The sequence below is a fragment of the Thamnophis sirtalis genome, unplaced genomic scaffold (genome assembly GCF_051295495.1).
Source record: "Thamnophis sirtalis isolate CommonGarterSnake01/CBP01778 unplaced genomic scaffold, rThaSir2_p1.2 scaffold_15, whole genome shotgun sequence".
Taxonomy (NCBI): Eukaryota; Metazoa; Chordata; class Lepidosauria; order Squamata; family Natricidae; genus Thamnophis; species Thamnophis sirtalis.
Genome location: NW_028261395.1, coordinates 16,172,985 through 16,197,127, shown reverse-complemented (window position 1 = coordinate 16,197,127; position 24,143 = coordinate 16,172,985). Strand labels below are relative to the sequence as shown.

Here is a 24,143-nt window from a genome sequence, read left to right as displayed (position 1 = left end):
GAGTTTACTATTACTGTGAAAGTATATTGATTAGTGCAAAAGAAAAGAGGCTGGTGTACACAAATTTAAAACTGTTCTTCAGCTGCTGAATCCAGTTTAACCAAAGCTTCTAGCATTTTTATCCAAGCAGGCAATTCAAAAACATCATGTATCTTTGTTTCTTTTCTGGACCTAAACTGAGTTAACTTATTCATAAAATTCTTGTCTAGTGCAACCGCTGGATTCCAACAGAATAACAGAACAGCTGTCTATTCAAGCTCTTAGGTGCATTCAGTAGATTTCTTTAGAAAAATACCATTGTGGCATTCATTTCTACCAGTTGTGCACTTATGTTGTTTTGACAAAAGTGTTACATCCTGCAATTACCTCTGGTAATTGCTGGGTCTCATAACTGGAGGGGACGAATCAGCATACAGGGAAAAAGTCCAGAAGGTATCTGCATGGTGCTCAAAAAAAACCCCTCTTACATCTAAGTACTAGTAAAATAAAGGAGATGGTGCTAGATTTCCGGAAGCACAGAGAGGGACCTGCCCCACTGTACATCAAGGGGGAGGGGGAGCTGTGTGGAGAGAGTTTCCTCTTTTAAATTCTTGGGAGTGCTTATTAGTCAAGATCTCACCTGGAAAAACAACACGTCCCTGATGATTGGAAAGGCCCAACAGAGACTTCATTTCCTTAGAGTCCTGCAAAAAAAATCAGGTGGAACAACGGCTGATGACCTCTTTCTATCAGTCCACCATAGAAAGTGTCCTCACATATTGCATGACAGTATGGTATGCTAGTTTAACAGCTGCGGACAGAAACGCCATACAGAGAGTGATCAATTTGGCACAAGAATCCATTGGTTGCCCTCTAACACCATTGGGTGACATCGCCAGGTCTCGCTGCTTTAGCAGAGTATGTATTTGGCTTAATATTTGACAATTGTTGACTCCCAGCTTCATGAAGCAGCAGCATCGATGCAGTGAACATGAATTTGGGCAGACTCCAGGAGACATTGAAGGACCGGAGAGCCTGGCATGCTGTGGGATTGTGATATTTTAGATACAACTCAACAGCAACAACAAAAGCACCACATAAAATATTTCAGATTATTCATATGAAAACGTTCTCTCTTGCAGTAGCTTCAATCAGAGGCGTCCCACCAGAAAGCTAGCTAGCCCACCGGTAGGGAAGACTAAGTGTAGCAGTGGTGGGTTCCAGCTCCCGTTGCAACCGGTACACTGCAATGGGGCTGGGCGTCTACCACATGCACACGAGCAGCACACGCATGTGTACCCACTGCCCGCGATGCTCCAGTTGCTCAAGCTGCTCCATCATGCAGGCACCGTACGCCCCGTATGAAAGCACAAATACCCCAGTCGGTTCAAATAGAGGTAAGGAGAGCGGGCGAGTGGGTGGGCCCTTTGGAGCACCATACTGGAACGGTACCTGGTGCTCCCAGCAGGCACCGGTACACCCATACCAGGGCGTACCGGTCATATCCCACCACTGAAGTGTAGATAGTTCTAGATTCTGTCTAGAAGTAAGAGAGCTTTCACATATGACTCCATTCGATTAATTGAAATACTTTACATGGACAGTTCTTATTTGCTGCTTTCATCTGTCTTAACATCCACACACTCCCATCATATTACTTTTAAAGTCAGCAGAAAAGGAATTTAAAAAACATTAAAGAAATTAAGTAGGAAATAATAAGAAGGAAAGTAAATACCAATACCAATCTCTTCTTGAAACCTCAGGGATGGATCACCCACAACTTCTGGAGGCAAGCTGTTCTACTGGTTAGTTGTTATCACTGTCAGGAATTTTCTCCTTATTTCCAGATTGCTTCTCTCCTTGATTAGTTTCCATCTGTTGCTTCTTGTCCTGCCTTCAGGTCCTTTGGAGAATAGGTTGACCTTCTCTTCTTTGGGGCAGCCCCTCAAATATTGGAACACTGCTATTGTATCTCCCTTAGTCCTTCGTTTCACTAGACTAGACATACCCAATTCCTGCAACCATTCTTTATATATTTTATTATTTCTATAATTTAATCTAAATAAGTAAAACAATCTCAGTATAATTGCTTTATAGTATGCATTCACTAATATATTTGAAATCTATTATTTTTTGCAGCCCTTCTGTTTCCAAACATTTACTTGACCAGCCTTGAAAACCAGAAACTGAACTAAAGCAGGTTTGAGTTCCCAAGATGTTGTTGAAAATACAAACCCTTGCAGCCAGATTGAGCATGTTAGATAAGGTAATGGAAAGGCACACTCAGGCTTAGGCAACAACAGCTCTTTATTCAGCGGTGGGTTTCAGGCGGTTCGCGGCGGTCCCCACAAACCGGTTGGTCGGCGAACCCGGAAGTAAGTAACTTCCGGGAACACCGAAGGACGCCCGCGTTTCTTACCTGGTTTTGACGAGTTCTGCGCTTCCACGCATGCGCAGAACGCATACAGCGCCTGCGCGATCCTCCAGGAGCAGCTGGACCATCGCACAGGCGCTAGTACGCATGCGTGCACTGCGTGTGTGCACGAGGAGGCTGCCGGCCCCGTTCCAACCAAACCGGTTGGAACGGGGCGAGAAACCCACCCCTGTCTTTATAGCAACTGAACAAGTATTGACAATCCAGCAAAGGTTCAGTCTGACAGCAGCCCTTTTATAGGGAGCTGTCAGACCCTTTGACCAATGAGATTAAACCTCTGTTCCCACCGGAACAGAGGACCTTGGTGGAAACCACTATAACAGTTGCTAATATCTAACAGAGCACATTGCCAGTATAGGAGGATTCTGGAATATGTAGTTTAACTACAGCCAGAAGACAAACAGCAAATTACCTGCCCTTGAGCCAGGAGGATGTTCATTTATTGGGAAAAATAAGTCCCAGAACCTTTTGGGTGCAGATTTATTCTGCTTTTGCAGTGATCTCTGGCTCCTAGCCATTAGATCTCACCAGCAGTGACCATGCCTATTTGTTCAACACGGAAGAGAGCAGAAAAAGACTTTGGGCCTGCTAAGCTGCAGTGGGCTTTTGTTATGCTACTGCTACCTGTGCTGGGTATTTAGCGACCCATTCAGAATCGCTAAGGGCTAACATTGTCATAATCCTCTCAAGCAAGACTAGTGATGGCCGAATCCTTCCTGGTGGATTTATCGAGCAAAGGTGGAATCAGGGGAAGGAAGAGGGAAAGGGTGACATGACAGCTGTTTCAACAACTTAGGAAAAAATTATACTCAAGGCTTCTGGCTACCTTAATGGAGAGAAAACGTAGTTCTAGGTGACAGGGCTTTCTTTTGCCAAGAAAAGGAGCTATAAAAACACTTCAGAGTGTCTTTGTGGGAAACAGGAGAAACTAAAGGATTTGATGTTTCTTTGATGTTTGAGACCCTAACATGTGAAGGTAACTTCACAGAAATAAACAGTAGTCCAAGATCAACATATGGATTTGGGCACAAAAAACACAAAAACATGGCTCTAAAGATCAGAATTTTGAGCAGGCTTGGATGTGAAAACGGGAATCGTGGGCAGCAGCCACATTCCCTTGAGAGAGGGTCCTCCAGAGATGGGAGCCTTCTGACCCTGTCTTTGCAATCCATTGAATCAGGGTCTTCCATTTGGGCTCCATTACTTTGTTGTTATTTCCCTGTGTCGTTGTTGTGATTCACCTAGAATAGCCCCATGGCAAGACAGAATCTAATTGAACAGGTAAATAATGAATTTGGCCTTCTGGCAAAGCAACACCCAGGGTAACCATCACAAAAGCCTGCTGGTCCTGCAAAAGAGCCTTGGAGACTTAGAGGGAGAAGGCTAGAAGGGAAACCAGAAGGAAATGTGCTCCTAATGTGAGAGGCCAGGCCAGGCCACAGTTCTTGACTTGTGTAATCAAACCACTGAAGTGGTAATTAAAAGAAGCCTCAGGTTTATGTGATGTGTGGATGTGATCTCTAGGCCCAATGTACTGAAACTTTGCTTTATTTGTAAAAACAATAAAGATGGGATACAAATGAATGAGAAAGAATGAATATAATGTGGTTATGCTTGGGGAGGGAGATTAAAGCCCCACTTGAGATTATATGGATAATTTTTTCTTTCCTTTTTTTCCCCCACACAGTTTTGTCTTCCTTGCCACCTTGAATCTTCATATTTGTTTTTTGTGGTTTTCTGCAAACCACCCCGAATTGCTGGAGGTTGGGCAAGCCTATAAAATTACCTAATAGCAACAACAGTCACAGCAATAATAATGATTCATTCTTGCATGGATGTTTGGTACATTGTGTTACTCAAGCCCACCCTGTTTGGCTAATTCAGGATCCTGTGCATTGTGTGGTCTCTCCGGACTGGGTTAATTCATGGCAAAGTTAAAGATGTAGCATGCACATAGTCCATTTACAGTATAAGAAATAAGCATTTTATTTTTCTATCAGATAGCAGACTTGTTGTTTTTTTCTCCTAGCCTAGTTGAATAAAGCTAAGGAATAAAAGTGATTTTTGTTTGTTTCCTCTAAAAAGGCTAATGAGCAGATTATGCAGCAATAAATGTTGTTTTCATGGTAATGGGATAATTGCCATTAGCATGGAAGCCAAAAGGGTGGTGGATTTATTGTTTTCTATTGTCTGATTGTTGGAATGGTGAAGTGTCAAACCTGATGATACAATGGAGGATGTTTTTTTCTGCCTTCCTGGTGGATTTTCTGAGGCTTTTAAATTTCTCTTTACTTATGTTAATCTCTTTAAGCACCCATTGGTTGCATTAAAAACAAAGGTGAGTCTGTTTTTGACAAGGTCTCAAGTCACTTGGTCTTTTGTTTTGATTTTAGCTATTTTACTAGTTCTATTGATAGCGTTTTTTATGTTCAGTTTCCACTGAGAAGAAACAGTTAAGTAAAAATAGACAACTCTGTATGTGTGTGTCTGTATGTCTCTCTCTCTCTGTGTGGTGCATGCAGATAAAGAAACATGTGGAATCAAATATTTCCCCTCAACCTGAATATTCGGTGTTCACATATATATTTTAATGATCATTTGGACCAATTTGCAAAGTCTGACTAGGTAGGCTGAGAGTTCTTCTTTTGATCACTTCAGCAAAGACTCTATTTGAAATTGCTTAAACTGAGGATTTCTAACATGCCCCTTGTGTAGTCATTCTGCATTTCAACACATACTATTTGGCAAAATTTATTCCAAATGTAGATGCTCATTTGTTACTAAGGATAGATATTGGGGGGAGGGGTGTCTAATTCTTCTCATAAAGGCTCAGATAAAAAGAGACAATCTGTATTTTGGTTGTTTGAGCTTAATGCAAATATTCATTACCATATAAGGTAACAGCATCACATGCTAGTGAATGTGGAGTTTACTATAATTTGCTTAAAACTAGGAGAGCAAACCAAGCTCAGAAAACACCAAGGACCCCACATTTCAACCCTGATATCCCCTTCTATTGGAAGCTACAGTATTGTTCCTTAGAAAGTAAAACTGTTAAGCAATAGTAGGGGGGGGATTTTTTTAAATGAAAGAAGAGTGAAGCTCACTTTAAATTAAATTGCCTCTGCCTATTAAACCCATTCACCCAGTCAGTTCAGAAAGATGTTTATGGGAACAATTTCTTCATTGTAAAAATGGAAATAATTTGGTGTTTATAGCAGGGCTATTAAATCTGGAGTGGAAAGACCAGAAAGCCACTAAATGTCAGCAAAGCGATCCAAAACTGGCTTGAACCTCTGTTGAACCTCTGGATGTTTCCCACCCAGATTTGGTAACCTTCGTTCATTAGATAACTTGTCCTCTTTCTTCTGGACTCCGATACTAGAATGGTTCCTGAAGAAACTGCAATGCACTGATCCCAATACACACCCTAAGAGGCCTAGTCTCGCATCTTCTACCCATCAATCTACCCATTAGTCTCCGAATCCGCTTCAAGGTGCTGGTCGCTACCTATAAAGCCCTACATGGCATCAGACCTGGGTACCTGAGAGACCGCCTCCTGCCGATTACCTCCCATAGACCGATCAGATCTCACAGGTTAGGTCTCCTCCGGATTCCATCCATCAGCCAATGTCGGCTGGCGACCCCCCCCCCCCGGGGGGGAGAGCCTTCTCTGTTGCAGCTCCAGCCCTCTGGAATGATCTCCCTGTTGAGATCCGGACCCTTACGACCAATGTTCCCTCTAATTTTTTTTCAGTGTGAGCGGAAAAGTATAGTGTTTGAGCGGCACATTTTCATGCCTGAGCACCTGAATTTTTTTCACAGATGTCACCTAAGACAACAACGAAATCAGTATTATTTGAAACTCAAAGTTATGTTTATTCAAGGTACCCGCTTAATTAAAAGTGTTATATAATATCAGTATCACTTAACAACGGTCCTGCTTAGCAACCAAAATGTTGGCTCAGAAACTCTGGCATTGAAGCATGCAAGTATTAAAGCTGTCAAGTTACAAGACCCTCGCACCCCTAACCCTTTAGGAAAAAAACCCCAGGGGTCTTCAAACCTGACAGCTTTAAGCCTTGTGGACTTCAACTCCCAGAATTCCTCCTCCAGTCATGTTGCAGCAACGTCATCTGCGTGGATCTGCTCCATCTTCGGTTTTTTCACAGGAGGCAGGGCTGCTGCTGAAGATGCCAACGAGCTCCCGCCGCCACTAGAATATGCATTTGTTTAGCATGACATAGAATAGTCTTTCAACCAGAAGTATGGAATAAAAGAGAGACTGATAAATATTAAAAAAAATAAAACCAAAAAGCAGCTATTTATTTGAGTTCTAGATAAACATTTAGTTCAGAAGAGATTAGAATAGAATAGAGAAAGAATAGAATATAGAGAATACAATAGAAATAGAATTGGAAGGGACCTTGGAGGTCTTCTAGTCCAACTCCCTGCTTAGGCAGGAAACCCTACACCACTTAAGATAAATGGCTATCCCACATCTTCTTAAAGACTTCCAGTGTTGGGGCATTCACAACTTCTGGAGGCAAGCTGTTCCGTTAATTGTTTTAACTGTTAGGAATTTTCTCCTTAGTTCTAAGTTTCTTCTCTCCTTGATTAGTTTCCACCCATTGCTTCTTGTCCTGCCCTCAGGTGCTTTGGAGAATAGCTTGACTCCCTCTTTTTTTGTGGCAACCCCTGAGATATTGGAAGACTGCTATCATGTCTCCCCAATTCCTTCTTTTCATTATACCCAGTTCTTGCAACCATTCTTCATATGTTTTAGCCTCCAGTCCCCTAATCGTAGAATAGAATGAAAGAAGGGACCTTGGAGGTCTTCTAGTCCAACCCCCTGCCTAGGCAGGAAACCCTACACTACTTAAGACAAACGGTTATCCAAAATCTTCTTTAAAACTTCCAGTGTTGGAGCATTCCCAACTTCTGGAGGCAAGTTGGTCCATTGGTTAATTGTTCTCACTGTCAGGAAATTTATCCTTAGTTCTAGGTTGCTTCTCTCCTTGATTAGTTTCCATCCATTGCTTCTTGTCCAGCCTTCAGGTGCCTTGGAGAATAGCTTGACTCCCTCTTCTTTGGAGCAACCCCTGAGATATTGGAAGACTGCTATCATGTCTCCCCTAGTCCTTCTTTTCATTAAACTGGACATACCCAATTCCTACAACCGTTCTTTATATGTCAATATCATTTAGACAAAGTTGATCCCCTTATTCTCCACTCCAGAACCTTGGAGTTTGAAGTTCTTTGGTTCTCTTCTCCCACCCTCTGTGTTCCCACGAGGGGATTAGCATCATAGCTCAACTGCCCCCCTCCCACCCATAAAGACCAGGAGAGCATCGCTGCGCATAGCCAAATGCTACCATAGCAACTATGGCGTTGTCTGATGTCTTTCTTGCACGCTAAGATGGACTGACGGGGTGAAGCATAGCTTGCATTGTCCCTACTAGTGTGGATTCTTTTCCCAGCCTTGGTCACTTTACGAGGGGTGGACTTCAGTTCCCAGAATTCTTCAGCCAGGGAAATTCTGGGAGCTGAAGTCCTCCGTCCCTCCCTTATTCCTCTTTCCTTTTCCTTCATTATATTCAATTGTTTCAATATTAAGTGTAATTCTTCCTTCCTAACATTTTTCCATTTTTTTCCTTATATTCTTTTCCATTTCAACATTGTCTTTGTTCCTTCCATTCTTTCTTCCTTCTTTCAATCCTTCCAATATTTTTTCCTTCATTCCCTTGTCTGTTTCAATATTAAGTACATTTCTTCCTTTCTTCCTATACTTTTTTCCATTTTCTTCCTTATATTCTTTTCCATTTCAACATTGTCTTCCTTTTTTCCTTCCTTCCTTCCTATACGTCTTTCCATTTTCTTCCTTATATTATCTTTTCTGTTTCAACAGTCTTTGTTTGTTTCTTTCTTCCTTCCTTCCTTCCCTTCCTATACTTCTTCTTTCATTCATTATATTTTCTTTTCCATTTCAATATTAAGTGTAATTCTTTGTTCCTCCTTCCTTCTTTCAATCCTTCCAATAATTTTTCCTTCATTCTCTTTTCCTTCAATATTAAGTGCAATTCCTTCCTTCCTTCCTTCCTTCCTAAGTTATTTCCATTTTCTTCCTTATATAATATTTTCTGTTTCAACATAAAGTGCCTTCCTTCCTTCCCTCCCTCCCATCCCTTTCTTTATGTTTTCTTCATGCTTTCTTTTCTTTTTCCTCTGCTCTTTTTAAATCCCCCCCTTCTTCTCCTCCTCTACATTTAGGTTGGATTAGTTTGTACAACGGTCATCAAACTTCTGAAGTAAAAATAAATAAATAAATCATATTTAAGAAGAAGAAAAAGGAAGACGTTTTTAGTTAAGTCAAACGTTTTAATAAAAGTTTCATCTTTTAAGATTTGTCCAACACATCCAATTGTAACCTTAACAGTAAAGAATATCACCCCAGCTGCTAAAGGTTCAACCAGTCTGAGAACCATTGAAAAGACAACAGTGCAAAATCCAAAAGACACAACTTCCTCACCGCCATTGCTTTGGTACCAAATCTTTGAGGAAGGGGCTCCAGAAAGAAGGAGGAGGAGGAGGAGGAGGAGGAGGAGGAGGAGGAGGAGGAGGGAACCAAAGAGAGGCTTTTACCGGGTCTGCGCCCCACAGCCAGGACCGTCCTTGCGCCTCAAACCGCGTTTCTTCCTGCAAAGCCCTTCGGGCAACCCGAGAGTTCCGTTTGACGCCAGAAGGGCTTTGCAGAAAGAAACGTGGCTTGAGGCGCCAGGACGGTCCTGGCTGTGGGGCGCAGACTCGGCAAAAGCCTCTCTTTGGTTCCCTCCTCCTCCCGCTCCTTCCACAGCCTGTGTGACGCTGCCGGCCAGGCTGAGAGCTCAGAGCTGCCGATGAAACAAGTTTGGGGAGGTCCTTTGCAGGCGGCCAGTTCTAGCCGCCTGCAAAGGACTTCCCCACGTTTACTTTGAAAGAAACCTCTGCGCGGGAGTAAGAAACCTCTGCGCGAGGGTTTCTTGCCATGTGCGCGGCCGCGCGGCCGCGCACCTTAGAGGGAACAGTGCCCTCTTCCCTCGTCTATTGTGAGCTGCCCGGAGTCCTTCGGGAGTGGGCAGCATACAAGATAAATAAAAACAAAAACAAACAAAACAATCTAAGCACCTGCATATCAAGTCTTAAACAATATTTTCAGATTTTACAAGAAGATAGAAATCCATTGTAAATGATCATAAAATCCATGCATCATTTAACAATTAGTAGAACAGGTTGCTTTCTCAAAAGTAGATAAATTACACGAGACCTGATCTGATCATTAATATCTGGAGGAATCCTATTTCTTTCAATTTCTCAAAATTGGTCTCTTGGCAATTTTCCCGCTCCTGATATTGCCAAAGTTCCTGAAAAACGTGAACATTTCTGAATTGGGGAAGAGAGTTTAACATGCCTTTAATGTCTTTATTATTAAGAGATTTCCACATAAATTTAGTTGTAGAATCACAGACTGATAGGGCTAGAAGGGACCTTCTACTACAACCCTCTGTCAAAAAGAGCAGTGTTGATACTCTCCCGAACAAATATTCTCCAGTCTTTTCCTGAACGATGGAAAATTAAGATTAGGGTTATAGGTAACAGAATAACAGAGTTGGAAGGGACTTTGGATGTCATCTAGTCCATCCCTGCATGATCAGGACACCGTATCTCATTTCAGACAAATGGTTGTCCAATCTCTTCTTTAAAAACTTCCAATGTTGGAGCACCCACAACTTCTGGAGGCAAGTTGTTCCACTGATTAATTGTTCTCACTGTCAGGAAGTTTCTCCTTCATTTCAGTTTGCTTCTCTGCTTGATTAGTTCCCATCCATTGCTTCCTCTCCTGCCTTGAGATGTTTTGGAGAATAGGTTGACTGCCATTTTCTTTGTGACAACTCTTCAGATATTTGAACACTGCTATCATGTCACCCCTAGTCCTTCTTTTCATTAGATTAGACACAACAAGTTCCTGCAACCTGTTCTGCATTCTTTATAGAGTCTCAACATATTTTTTACATTGTAGTGACCAAAACTGGATGCAGTATTCCAAATATGGTCTTAACGAGGCCTTATAAAATGGTACTAAATGATGCCAGTAGCTCACAGGACCAAATCAGATCATATGGTAAGACTTTAACCAAGAAAGGCATTGAGGTAAATGCCTTTAGTTAATAATGTGGAAATTGTTGATTTAAGGAAACAATAAAACAGATTTGTCTGTGTGTGTACAGATAAATTTTGTCTTCCTGCTGCATTCTACATGTTTTCTGGAGCTGGGAAAGCCTAGGAAGCTGAAGAAAATGAAGCCCCATTTCCTTTCCTTTGCGACAAGCGGATCATGTTGCTTTATGAAGCAGCTTCCAGAGGGAGCTTTGAAAATTAAATATCTTTCTCACCATGAGGTCCCAGGAACAAATGCTGCAACAAATCACAGCTTTAAATGTTATCGGGATAGTAAAAACAGAATGTTTTTCACTTTTGTCCCAGGTTTTCCTAAGACAGAATCCCTAAAGTTGCTACATTAGTTCTCAGAAGGGTACAGAATATCTCATGTTAACCTCCCTTGAAATCCCCTGCACAGCTTGATCTAACAAATTGGAACATAATAAAAAACTTTGTTTTTTTACTCAACAATCCAAAATTTGTCAATGTTCACCAAGGAACCCTTTTCTCTCATGGATTTTAATTGTCCAGGAAAACACAATGTTGTGTCCTGATTGCACAATACAATCAATATGATTTCAACCTGTACTTCAGTCTAAATAAAATGTTGGGTTTGGATAAGCTCTTAATTATATTGTTCATTCAGCACACATGCATTGTGGCTTTTAAATGTCTTTTCAAATGGCGCTGTTAAAGTTGCCAAGCTTGACAACTGCTCAGTCTAAATAAAGTCAGAAAGTTTCAGGCTTAGGCATCTTCACAAATTGCACGGTGGAAGTTGGTTGCTTCTCATGGTGAATAAAAGACTATAAGTGTTTCAAATTAATTTCCCCTTGCAGGTCTTTTGAAAGAATTTACAATGTATGAGCTACACTGGTTTGGATGAAAAGTATTGCATACTTTGCTGCTGTAGAATATAGTCACTGAGGTATTAAACCTTCTGTATGAAGAGTACACGTAAAGTTTACATCTAGAGTATACAAGTGTTGAACTTCACAGCGCTTGTGTGACAGCCAAGCTACATGTCTTTCATCCATAGAATTGTCTTCAATGGGCATAGCTACAGTGCCCAGCAGACCAAAGTAGCACTTTCAAGCCAGTCTTGAAAGCAGAGGTGGTATTTGGCCAGTTCTGACCAGTTCTGGTGAGCCAGTAGTGGAAATTTTGAGTAGTTTGGAGAATCGGCAAATACCACCTCTGGCTGGCCCTGCCCTAAACCACCTCTCAGCTGATTGGCTAGAAGGAAAAAAAATCAGGGTTCGCTTTTCAGCCAGAAGATCGTTTGGTGAAGAAGAAAAAGAAAAACAAGATGCCGTCACTTTAAATTGACAAGCCAAGAAGCAGCTGCTTGGAAGGAGGCTTTTAATTGCAGAAGCGAAGTGACATTAGTTTCTGGGTCAGCTGAACAACAAACTGCATAAGAGGAGGGATTCTTATATGGTTCTGTGTTTTTGAAGTTTTGAGGTTTGTGCAATATGGGTTTTTTGTTTCTAAGAGGGTTTGGGCAATTCCCATTGTGAAATATCCTGTCTTGAATGGGTTTTCTACCGATCTGCTTGCCTGCTTGTAAATGGAGCTGAAGGTCCACTTTCTATAGGCTCACGGTCTCCAAGCACTGGGAACCGTTTCCTTGTTACAGCCAGAAGGTGGAATAAGCCTCAGGCAGGTTTCTTTCTTAGCAGCTTGAGTGTCCCTGGCTTTTGTGGGAGCCTTTTCTTAGGACTGTTTTATTTGGGGAAATGAAGAGGGGGAGTGTCAATTCCTTCCCACCACAGGTTAGTGGGGTATGGAGGGAATGGGGATTTTGCAGTATCCTTCCCCTGCCATACCCACCAAGCCACACCCACCAAACCACACCCACCAAACCACACCCACAGAACTGGTAGTAAAAAAAAACGAATCCCGCCACTGATGGAAAGGGCAACATAGGTTGATGTAGGCAGGTGATGCATTTAATATATAGTTCGGATCTATTGTTTACTACTACAAACTCCTCTTCTTGCCAGAAAAAAAGGTGAACTGGAAAAATCCAACCTAAAACTAAAGAGACATTTCAGTAATCTTAGATACCACCATGGTGGGTACCTGAATGGTAAATGGATGGAAACTAATCAAGGAGAGAAGCAACCTAGAAATAAGGAGAAATTTCTTGGCAGGGAGGATAATGAACCAGTGGAACCAGATTGCCTCCAGAGGTTGTGGCTGCTCAATCACTGGAGGCTTTTAAGGAGAGTTTGGACAAGCACTGGTCTGAAATGTTATAGGCTCTCTTGCTCATGCAGGAAGTTGGGCTAGATAGATCAGGGGTGAAATCAACTTACCTTCACTACCTGTTCGCAAATGTGAGGGTTTTGCTCACATGCACCACCTCCGCGCGTGGGCAGACCTTCCGCGCATGATCAAAGCATCAAAAACGGGACATGATGACATCCGGTGGGTGGGCAGAGCCTCTGGCCACCACCGCTACTGGTTCACCCAAACCGGATAGAACCGGCTGAATTGCACCACTGGACTAGATGATCTCCAAGGTCCCTTCCAACTCTGTTATTCTGTTATCTATACCCTTAAGCACTGAGAAAAGTGATTTACAACTATTTTTCACACTTAACAACACGTCACAGCATCAACATTTGGACAGAATTCTGTCTTGCTTAGGAACAGAAATTTTGGGTTTAGTTGTGATCAAAAGTCATGGCCTGCCCGGACTAGCAGAACTCTCTTTGAAATGCCGAGATTTAAAAGAAGAGCATTGATGCATAATCCAATTTAACAAACACAGAAGTATCAGGAGGCAAAGTATCACCTCCCGTTTAATTATCCCCAAATGGTGTAGGAATAGCAATAGCAATAGCAATAGCAGTAGACTTATATACCGCTTCATAGGCCTTTCAGGCCTCTCTAAGCGGTTTACAGAGAGTCAGCATATTGCCCCCAACAATCTGGGTCCTCATTTTACCCACCTCGGAAGGATGGAAGGCTGAGTCAACCCTGAGCCGGTGAGATTTGAACCGCTGACCTGCTGATCTAGCAGTAGCCTGCAGTGCTGCTTTTAACCACTGCGCCACCTTCAGGAATGAAATAGAGGAGGATTATAATAAAATAAATGTCCTGAATAAAACACATGTATCAACCAGCACGGCCCTTCTCTGCCTCTTCAGCTATCTGGTAAATGTAGAGTCAACTTACCCAAAGGACCTTGAGTGTTGTTGAAGAGGAGAAGATAGGAGTGGATCAGGGACTGACTCTAGCAGATGAGTGGGCGGCACCTGAGGGAGGAGTCCCATGTGCCCACAAGAGATCAAAGTCTAACCCATCTCAAATTCCGTTGACTCTTTTCGACCGCCAATTTCCTTTGACTGTTACTAGTTGCAGATTCTTATTCAGGGCTAGAGTGGAATAAATTTGTACTCCTAAACCTGAGATTGACTGAGGGAAATGTAACACAATAAAGGCTGGTTCTCAGGGGCCTCTCTGAACTTGGTGGTTTTCTTGCAGATGTTTCATGACCCAAACCAGGTAACATTATCAGTGCATCATCAGTGCTCTGGTTTGGGTTATGAAAGGTGACCCCATAGTTCAACCCCAGCTACAAATATTCTCCTTTGTTGGCTATCCATTCTGGGCTGCAAACATCCAATTGACCACGAGATGGAAGCAAAACCTTAACCTTTTCTGTAACTGGAATTTGCAGAACTTCCTGCAACTGAAGTTTTCCAGCCTGGATTCATTCAGAACATTTGGAGTCTGTCTGGTTAAGAAGAATTGTGGATTTTGCAAGCCTGGGGAGATGACCAGCTCAAATACAATAGACTGACTCTTTTCATGTGCCTTTAATTTCAATTTTTACACAGTTTTCCATAAAGCAATTTATAGTTGGCTATGAACATACTGAGCTGGAATTGGGTTTGGGCTAACTTAATGTGATGGTAATAATAAACTTGTTGGAATAATTGGGGCAAGGCAATCATAATTAATGAAGTAATTTATGTTCTCTTATGATAATATATACACACACAGAGAGAGACATACACACTCAAAGGAACTGTATTTTTAAAATCAGTTCATGATACTTTACTAATGTTTTCCCTTCTCTTTCTTTTCTGCTTTGTTTCCATGCTTTCCTTGGTACAGCTCACCATCTAGGAATTGAATTCATGGGTAAGTTTCTCTTTTCTGTTTACATTTTGTATATCAGATTTGTTTCTTGCACCAAGCAAACTAGTTTCCCCAGGGGAGCTCAAATGGCTCAAGTGGGGAGAGGGGGAAGATACCTGGGAATACCCCCTAAGTATGCAGCCAAAACAATGGCTGTGTGATAGGATGCCTTAAGTGAAAATGACCGACCCCAAATCACACAGCTTAGTTGTTAGTGGGGAGCAGGTGGTGTTTCCCAATCCTTTTAATTACAAATAAAAATTTTAAGATTGTTTATGTTTTAATTCATTGGGGTTTTTTTATCCCTGTGGTGAAGCTAAAATGGTATAGCATTGAAAGAGAGGGAAGGTGAGAAAGAAACTCTTTGTAATAAGGACAGAAAGAAACCTTCAGGCTTTCAAAATGCTGTTCTTGTATCTTCTAATGGTTTCAGTTCCAGTGGGACTGGAAGGCTTTGTTTCTTGACCCAGCCTATCTGGAAAGGCTGGTCTCAGTCTTGAAACTCTCCCCAATTTTCTCTCTCCCTTTCTTACACCTAAGAGAATCAAAGCAGGGCAAATGTCAACCCTTTTCTCACACCTTCCTCTCTTTCAGGGCTGAGGTAATGTTTATATACCTGCTCCTGCATTCCTTCTTCAAGATTGTAGGTTGGATTGGATTGGGCTGGGCTGGGCTGGGCTGGGCTGGGCTGGTTTGAGAGATGTATTTTAGACAAGTTTGCTGTTGCTGCTGCTGCAGATTGGTCAGATTTCCATTTTCTTTATTCATTCTTGTAATGTGTTGGTACATTTTTATTTTACTTATCTTGTAAACTGCCCAGGGTTCTTTGGGAGTTGCATGACACTATGAATGAATGAATGGAAGGAAGGGAGGGAGGAAGGGAGGAAGGAATACATACATACCAGAGGTGGGTTTCAAAAATTGTTCGAATCTACTCTGTGGGTGTGGCCTCCTTTGTGGGAGTGGCTTGCTGCCCATGGGACCGGATGGGAGTGGCTTGCTGCCCATGTGACCGGATATGAAGATGCCGACGACACTTGTCAGAACCACCTTAAATTACCTCACCCACAGCACTGGCATGCATAAGAATATGATGTAAACTTGTTTTTTAAAAGGACCAATGTTTCTTTGGGTAGGGAAAACTTGAAAGAAAGAGTATTTTCAACCTTCCATTCACACCCCGCCCCCCCAAAAAAAGACAAAAGAAGATGACAAAGGCCTAATTCCCTCAGAACTGTCTTAATCCTAAGAAATTTACCTATGAAAGTAGGCTGTATTGCTATTATCAACTTTCTCATCTTTCCTACTCCTATTGGTATCTTATTATTTATCACTTGTTTGTAACTTATGATCAGTGATCATAGCTATGTGCGCGTGTGTGCAAGAGAGAAAGTAAGATTGGAGAGAGAAAAGAGGAGAAAGAGAGAGAGAGAGAAATGAGAAAATGATGAAGGGAGAGAATGAGAGAGAGGAAAAAGAGAAACAAATGAGAGAGAGTGAAGGGAGAGAAAGAAAGAAAGGGAAATAAATGAGAGAGAAAAGGGGGAGAGAAAGAAAGAAAGAAGAGAGAGGGAGAGAGGAAAAAGAGAAAAGAACAGAAATGAGAGGGAAGGAGGAAAGAGAGAGAGAGAGAGACCTATTTCCCACAGAAAACACTGGGAGCCACAAAACCTGGGTAGATGTGGCTGGGGGAGGTCATATGACTGGGTGGGAGTGATGAGTTGGCCATGCCCACCCAGGTTTTGTGGCTCCTGGTGTTTTCTGTGGGAAATAGGTCTGAATGCCTCTTTGAGTGTGTAAGGTTGCAGACTCCTGTCCTAGTCCAATTCCCTGCTCAAGCAGGAGACCCTATACCATTCTGGACAAATGGCTGTTCAGTCTGTTCTCCATCAAGTTATGAAGCACCACAACTTCCAGAGACAAGCCATTCCACTGAATTAATCATTCTCACTGTCAGGAAATTTTTCCTTAGTTCTAGGTTGCTTCTCTCTTTGATAAGTTTCAATTTGTCTGTTGGCTGAGGAAACCATTTTTTCTCATCTTCTGTTCTTCTCGCTCTCGTCCTGTCATTCATGCAAAAAAAAAATTAAGTAATGAATTTAGCTTTATCCTGATTCAGTGCTAATGGCTCCTATCTTCCCTCTACTGCCCAGACATAGAGAACAAAATTGAAACTATCACTGACTTCCTTTTTGTACCAGTAAATTGCTTATTTCATTTAATCTGAAATATTAAACAAAAGTGTCTTAATAAGCTAATGATAGTTGTCACTATAAAATGATCAGTTTCATAATAAGTTTGGTTGAACCCTGCAGTTCCAATGCAAATGCTAGTTTACTGTCCAAATAAACCATTACAGATATGCCGAAGATGTGATGGAACCCACTTTTAATCAATCATTTGTGATATAATTTGAAAGCAAGATTGAGTTCCACAAAACCTGTAGTTTTGGAGATATATCGCATAGAATAGTTTCAGATGCAGCGTGAGAAACAAGGAGTAAAGAGTGGAGAAGGACTTTACTTAATGCTATGCATATAACAGTATATAATAAAGCAGACCAGATGCCTTCACAAATCAATTTTGTGGGGAAACACTAAAATAATTACAACAAAAATGTTTTATGTCACCCAGAGTTACATTGCATGAGATGGGTGGCAAACAGATTTGATAGATGGATGATAGATAGAGATAGAGATAGAGATAGAGATAGAGATAGAGATAGAGATAGAGATAGAGATAGAGATAGAGATAGAGATAGAGATAGAGATAGAGATAGAGATAGAGATAGAGATAGAGATAGAGATAGAGAGAGAGAGAGAGAGAGAGAGAGAGAGAGAGAGAGAGAGAGAGAGAGAGAGATATGGATATGATGGAGATAGATAGATAGAAATAGAGATAGTGATAGAGATACATACATCATGACCAATATGCAAACATGGACTCACTCTCCTTATAATGCCCTTTCAGCCAATAGAAAAGCCATACACAACCAGCCTTTGCTGGTTACAGATGCTCTACAGAGCAATCTTTTCCTTTACACAGAATCATATTTGTCAGCACGAGTTAGGATGGATGGATGGATGGATGGATGGATGGATGGATAGATAGATAGATAGATAGATAGATAGATAGATAGATAGATAGATAGATGATCTTCTTGTGCCATATCCGTCATCAGACATTGGCGATCATGTTGGCAATCCTAGTTTTGTCATGAAAAAGTGCTGCTGAGTTTTGTCCAAATGAGTCCGTTAGGTTTTGAAGCCACGATGTTCTTCTTCTGCCTGGATCTCATTTGCCTTCTATCTTTCCCTGGAGGATTAAGTGAAGGATGCTGTATTTTTCTGGGTGTCGCATCACATGTCTAAAATATTCTAACTTTCATTTTTTATTGGCTGTGATGATTTTGCTTTTCCAGGCAGCTTATCACCTCTTCATTTCTGATTTTGTCAACCCAGCTTATACGTAACAGCTGCCTGTAAATCCACATTTCAAATGCTTCTAGTTTCTTCAAGTGGTTTTCTGTCAGAGACCAACTATCTACTCTGTAGAGCAGGATAGAATAGATGTAACATCTGACAAGCCTGATTTTCAGTCTTAGGCTTATGTCGTGACTGCAGAAGACCTTTTTCATTTTGAAGAATGCTGTTCAGGCTTTCTCTATCCTTATCTTTACTTCACTGATCATGTCCCATCTTTCATATAAATTAAAACCGAAGTATGTGATCCTTTCTTTTGCTTTTTCTAGTGGTATTCCTTCTGAATTTATCAGTGGTAAATTAATGGGTTGTTTGCTGACCCCCATGATCTTGGTTTTTGAGGTGTTAAGCTTCAAGCCATATTTTTCAGATATTTCTGAGACTCTGTTGATGTGGAACTGAAGGTCTTCATGCTTACTGGCAAGCAGAACTGTACCATCAGCATATTTTAAATTGTTGATCTGAACACAGTTTACTTTGAGGCCAGCATCTATGTTTTCCAATGCTTCATTGAAAACTGACTCAGTAGATGTTAAACAACAGTGGAGACAGAATACAGCCCTGTCTGGCTCCTCTTTGTATTTCTGCATCATCTGAGGTTTTTTGGCCTAGTCTCACATTTGCTACCTGATGCCAATATAGATTCTTTATGATTCAGATGTCTTTGTCATCTAGTCCCACTGGCTCAAGATTTGTAATAGTTTGCTGTGTCTTATTTTATCAAATGGTGTTTCAAAATCGATGAAGCACATGTAAACACTGTGGGTGGGTGGGTGGGCGGGCAGGCAGGCAGGCAGACACAGAGACAGATGATGGATGGATGATGGACAGACAGACAGAAGGATGATAGATAGATGATGGATGGATGGATGGATGGATGGATGGATAGACAGACAGACAGACAGACAGACAGATAGACAGACAGACAGACACAGACAGACACAGACAGGCAGGCAGATGATGAATGGATGGATGGATGGATGGATAGACAGAGAGACAGATACAGAGACAGACAGGCAGATGATGGATGGATGATGGACAGACAGACAGACAGATGATAGATAGATGATGGATAGATGGATAGACAGACAGAGACAGAGACAGAGACAGAGACAGACAGACAGACAGGCAGGCAGGCAGATGATGGATGGATGATAGACAGACAGACAAATGGATGATAGAAGATGGATGGGTGGATGGATGAACGGATAGATGGATGGATAGATAGATAGACAGACAGACAGCAGACAGACAGACAGACAGACAGCAGACAGCAGACAGCAGACAGCAGACAGCAGACAGCAGACAGCAGACAGCAGACAGCAGACAGCAGACAGCAGACAGACAGACAGACAGACAGACAGACAGACAGAATAGAAGCTCCTTTAAGAAGCAGAAACTGCAGGCTTTTTCTCCCAGCCCATGATGTGACTGTGCAAACTCATCTTTCTTTAACCTTTCTGAACTGAAGTTGGCTGAAACATTTTACTAATGGTTTAATTACAGTTATTATTCAGAAAGGGAAACCTCCTAAATCCTTAACCAAATCTGTGTTGACAGCATAACATGACAAATGTTCCAGGTTAAAAAAAAGTATAAACTAGGCCAAGATTAATCCTCATGGATGGGGTGTATGGGCAGGGGTCTCTATCAGCAAATCAGCATCTGGCATTCTTATTGTGTCGTGATTATGGCAATCGTACTTCTGATAATGTATCAAAAATGCCCAAGGGAAGAAGGTTGGATGGGGTTTTTTTGAGGTAGGGATTCATTTTCACTCAGTTCTCTAATATTAATAGTGATATTTGAAGGCTGCTGCAAATGTCTCAAGGAAGCAGTGCTAACCTGAGGGCATCTCTTTCCCCATAATGAGATGATTATCCCTCTGGGTTTCTCTTTCGCTTGTGTGTCTTTAAGTTGGTGTTGGGGAGTCTTATAGACAAGAGAAAGAGACAGACAGACAGGCAGGCAGGCAGACTGGCTATGTGTGTATTTGGGGAGGAGGGTGTTCACATTCCTGTTGTTGCTAATGGCCTTGGTGATATTTGAAGGTGAATTTTCAATTCCACTCCACTTTCTTCAGGCTTTCTGCATTTGACCTCTCCATTAGCCTCATCTTGCAACCGGCTTTTGACTGCAAGTCTGATGTGGGGATATTAGCAACACACTCAAGGTCCCCACTGCACTTTGCAAGGTTTCTATGACGACCTTGAATTTTGTCCCCTGTGGTGATGATAAAGCTTTGGTTTCACAAAACCAAAGAGGTCAGTTCCCTGGTTGATTCTGCAAAAGCCTTCAAAACAGTAAGCGCTCCTTTGTTAAGAAAACACATTCCTGATTTGGTTCACTTTCCTGTCTACCTTTTTCTCTGAAGGGATTGCTTATGAAATAAGCTAGAAAATTGTGAATATTTTGCATGATTTTGTGAACGGAGCAGGATTGTTTGAGTCATTAATAGAATAGAACAGAATTCTTTATGGGCCAAGTGTGATTGGACACACAAGGAATTTGTCTCCAGTGTAGAAGCTCTCATTGCACATGCAAAGGGATAGGCCATAAATCATAGCTACGATCATTGACCATAAGCTACAAACAACAAGTGGTAAGTCGTAAGATACCAATAGAAGTAGGAAAGATGAGAAAATGGGAATTTTGATAATAGCAATACAGCCTACTTTCATGGGTAAATTTCTTATGGCTGAGACAGTTCTGAGAGAATTAGGCCTTCAGCAGAGCGATGGCATGAGGGTGGGGATGTCTTTGTGTCTAGTTGTTTTGGCATTCAGTGCTCTATAGCATTGTCCTGAGGGGAGCAGCTGAAACAGTTTATGTCCAGGATGTGAGGGGTCTGTAGATATTTTCTCAGTCTGTGCAGTATACAGGACCTCAATGGAAGGCAGGCTGGTTACGATTATTTTTTCTGCAATAACATCTCAATGTTTCTGGCTAACCATGCCTGCCTGATCTTCAAATCTTCACAATTTGCTAATTGTGTGGTTCTAGATAGGGATATTTCCACAAGAGAAATAAAAATTTACATCTAGGAAAAAACAAACCATTGGAAGATAATTAAATTTACCCTTGGTAAATTAACATAGGTATTTTTCAGAGTGTTTGTTTGCAATGAAGGATTGGAAAGAATTTTATTTGCCAAGCATTTTCTGCTAATTTACCTAATCTCCCTTTTCTTAACAATTGTCCATTAGACATATGTTAATAATCCTTTGATTTCTTTTTTCTGAATTTTGCCATTCAGTTCTATAAAGCAAAATGTGTATCCAAATGCCTATGAGGGGATTGTACATAATATACAGATATGATTATATAGGGGAAATGGGCAAGAAAATGCATGCCTATTCTCAGATGGAAAATAGAATGGAATTTAGGCAAATGAGAAAGTTGTATAGTTAGGACATAGAATAATAGGATTGGAAGAAATGGTGGGATTCAACCCACTTAACAACCAGTTCACCGAAAATGTGAGTGTGCACCCATGCACGGTTTCTGACACACAGAGAGGGTAAACTGAGCAGCCTTTCAGGCCTGCTCTGCTCCATCTCTGCTCTCCGGGACAAAAGAAGTGGCTGCTTCTCTCCTCTGCTGCTCTTGCACAGAGAAGCAGCGCACTTTCCAGATGGGACTTAGAGGAAAGCGGCAGCTCACAGCTGCTAAACTGCACAAGAGATGCTCTCTCCCAGCAAGAGCAGCAACCGAGAGAAGCAGCGGATGAGCCAGAGACCACATGGAGTGTCTCCATGAGCAACCAAGCCTCGGCAAGGGGCAGCTGCAGGATCTCCACTGCAGTGCTTTAGGTAATAATTGTCTGGTAGTTTGAGGCCAGAGGGCAGTGGCAGCATGTGGGCAAAGACCTGGGGCAAGGCTAGAGCTGTGAAATGGTGCATTCCCTGACCCGGCCAAGGTAAGCGGTGAGCGGGCGGTGGCTCTGGGGCAAGGCTGGAGCCAGGGAATGATGTGTCCCTGGGACCCAACCTGAAGGGTGAATGGGCAGCATACCTTTGGTGAGCAAAGCAGGTGAGGCATGGAGATTAGCTGGATGGCCTGGACTGTGTGGTGAAGGGAAGATAATATATAGGGTGGGGCAGTGCAGAGTGGGGGGGGGCTAGTCGGAGGTTGATTTTACTTGTTCTCCAAACTGCACAAAATCATAACAACCGGTTTGCCTGAACCTGTCCGAACCAGCTTAATCCCTCCCCTGATTGTAAGGTACCTTGGAGGTCTTCTAGTCAAATTTCCAAGAGTCTAATTTAATGTCTAGTTTAATGAAAAGGAGTAGTGATGATATGATATTCTTCCAATATTTGAGGGGCTGCCACAAAGAAGAGTGTGTCAACCTATTTTTCAAAGCACCAGAAGGTATGACAAGAAGTAATGGATGGAAGCTTGTTAAAGAGAGATCCAACCTGGAACTAGAAGAAATTTCCTAACAATGAAAGCAATCAATCAGTGGAACAGCTTGCCTTCAGAAGTTCTTGGTGCTCCAACACTGGAAGTTTTTAAGCATCTTGTTAAACAGAGATCCAACCTGGATCTCTCAACCTAAACAGAGATCCAAGATTTGTAAAGTCCACGTATCTTAAAGTTGCTGAGCTTTAGAACCTCTGATCTAAAGTTAGAGCACGCTGTATATTCTTGCCTTTTGAGAAAAGGTGGGATATGAATATGAATGTATATTAAACATGCAATAGTTAGCTGCAAACCTTCTATTGGCTTCCTTTCACTTGCACTTCCGTAAAATATATGCATGTTGTTTCTGATATAATTCATCTCTAAACCATCAAACAAAATGACCAGGATATGTAGCTGAATAACAAATTCGCTGAAACTTATTGCAACAGACACAGGCAGATTTTGAAGTGTTGCTCCTTTGCAACTGGAATGGAGTTGTTGTTGTTGCCATTGCTAATGATATAATACTTGAAAAAGTGGGGCTGAAATACCAGTTAAAATGCCTAGTTCATGAAATATGAATGCCCAGAAAATGAATACATAAATGTTAAGCTAGTTAATCAGCTTTAGAGAAACCAAAGAACATTTTAGCTATGATAGGATGCGGCTCTTCAGGATATTAATGAAGTCATAACAAAGGCATTGCTGGTGTATCGTGCGTTTATTTATCCATTACTTTTGTTCAACCAAGACAGAATGAAAGGCACGTGGGCTTACTTAGGCAATCCAAATTTAAGTATACTCTTAGCGCAATTTCCATTATTTATTGAATTTGCATCTTACCTTTCTGCCAAGTAGTAAATCAAGGCTACACAATAACTCCACCAGAAACATTGAACAGAGGCAGAGCAAAGGTTTATTTAAACCTCCATTTGCATCTGTCTATCTGTCTATCTGTCTATCTATCTATCTATCTATCTATCTATCTATCTATCTATCTATCTATCTATCTCTATCTATCTATCTATCTATCTATCTATTTATCTATCATCTACTGTAGCTTTCTATTTATCTATCTTTCTATCCATCTATTTTTTCTCTCTGTGTCTCTTCTATCATTATGTATGTATCATCTCTCTCTCTGTCTGTCTCTTACTTCTTAACCTACCTCTCTTGGAGGTTTACTTAAATGTAACTCTGCACATGAATTCTTTTTTTTTAAATATAATTTTATTTATATATTTTTTTCTTTGAAATACATATGTGCTTAGTGGACAGTGTATTGTCTGGGTCAATTTACTTTATACACAATACTAATAACAATAATAATACCATTTAGGTATACATGGTAATCGTTCAACTTCTAACATTTACGTATGCATAGTAATTATAATAAATTATATTATGTAGTAGTATATATAATAACATTTTCCCAATTTCTAATTTCTACCACTACTTTCTAACCCTTAATAAAGCAAATCCATATTAAG

At 41.3% G+C, this 24,143-nt stretch overlaps 1 protein-coding gene across 1 annotated transcript in view; it reads left to right on the top strand.

Moving 5' to 3' along the window:
- NRG3 (neuregulin 3) overlaps positions 1–24,143 on the top strand; it is a 561,068-nt gene that overhangs the window by 475,841 nt on the left and 61,084 nt on the right. Inside the window, exon 4 of the mRNA XM_087701943.1 lies at positions 14,741–14,767. Within this exon, the coding sequence (XP_087558069.1) occupies positions 14,741–14,767 (27 nt within the window). The remainder of the gene's footprint in view (positions 1–14,740; positions 14,768–24,143) is intronic.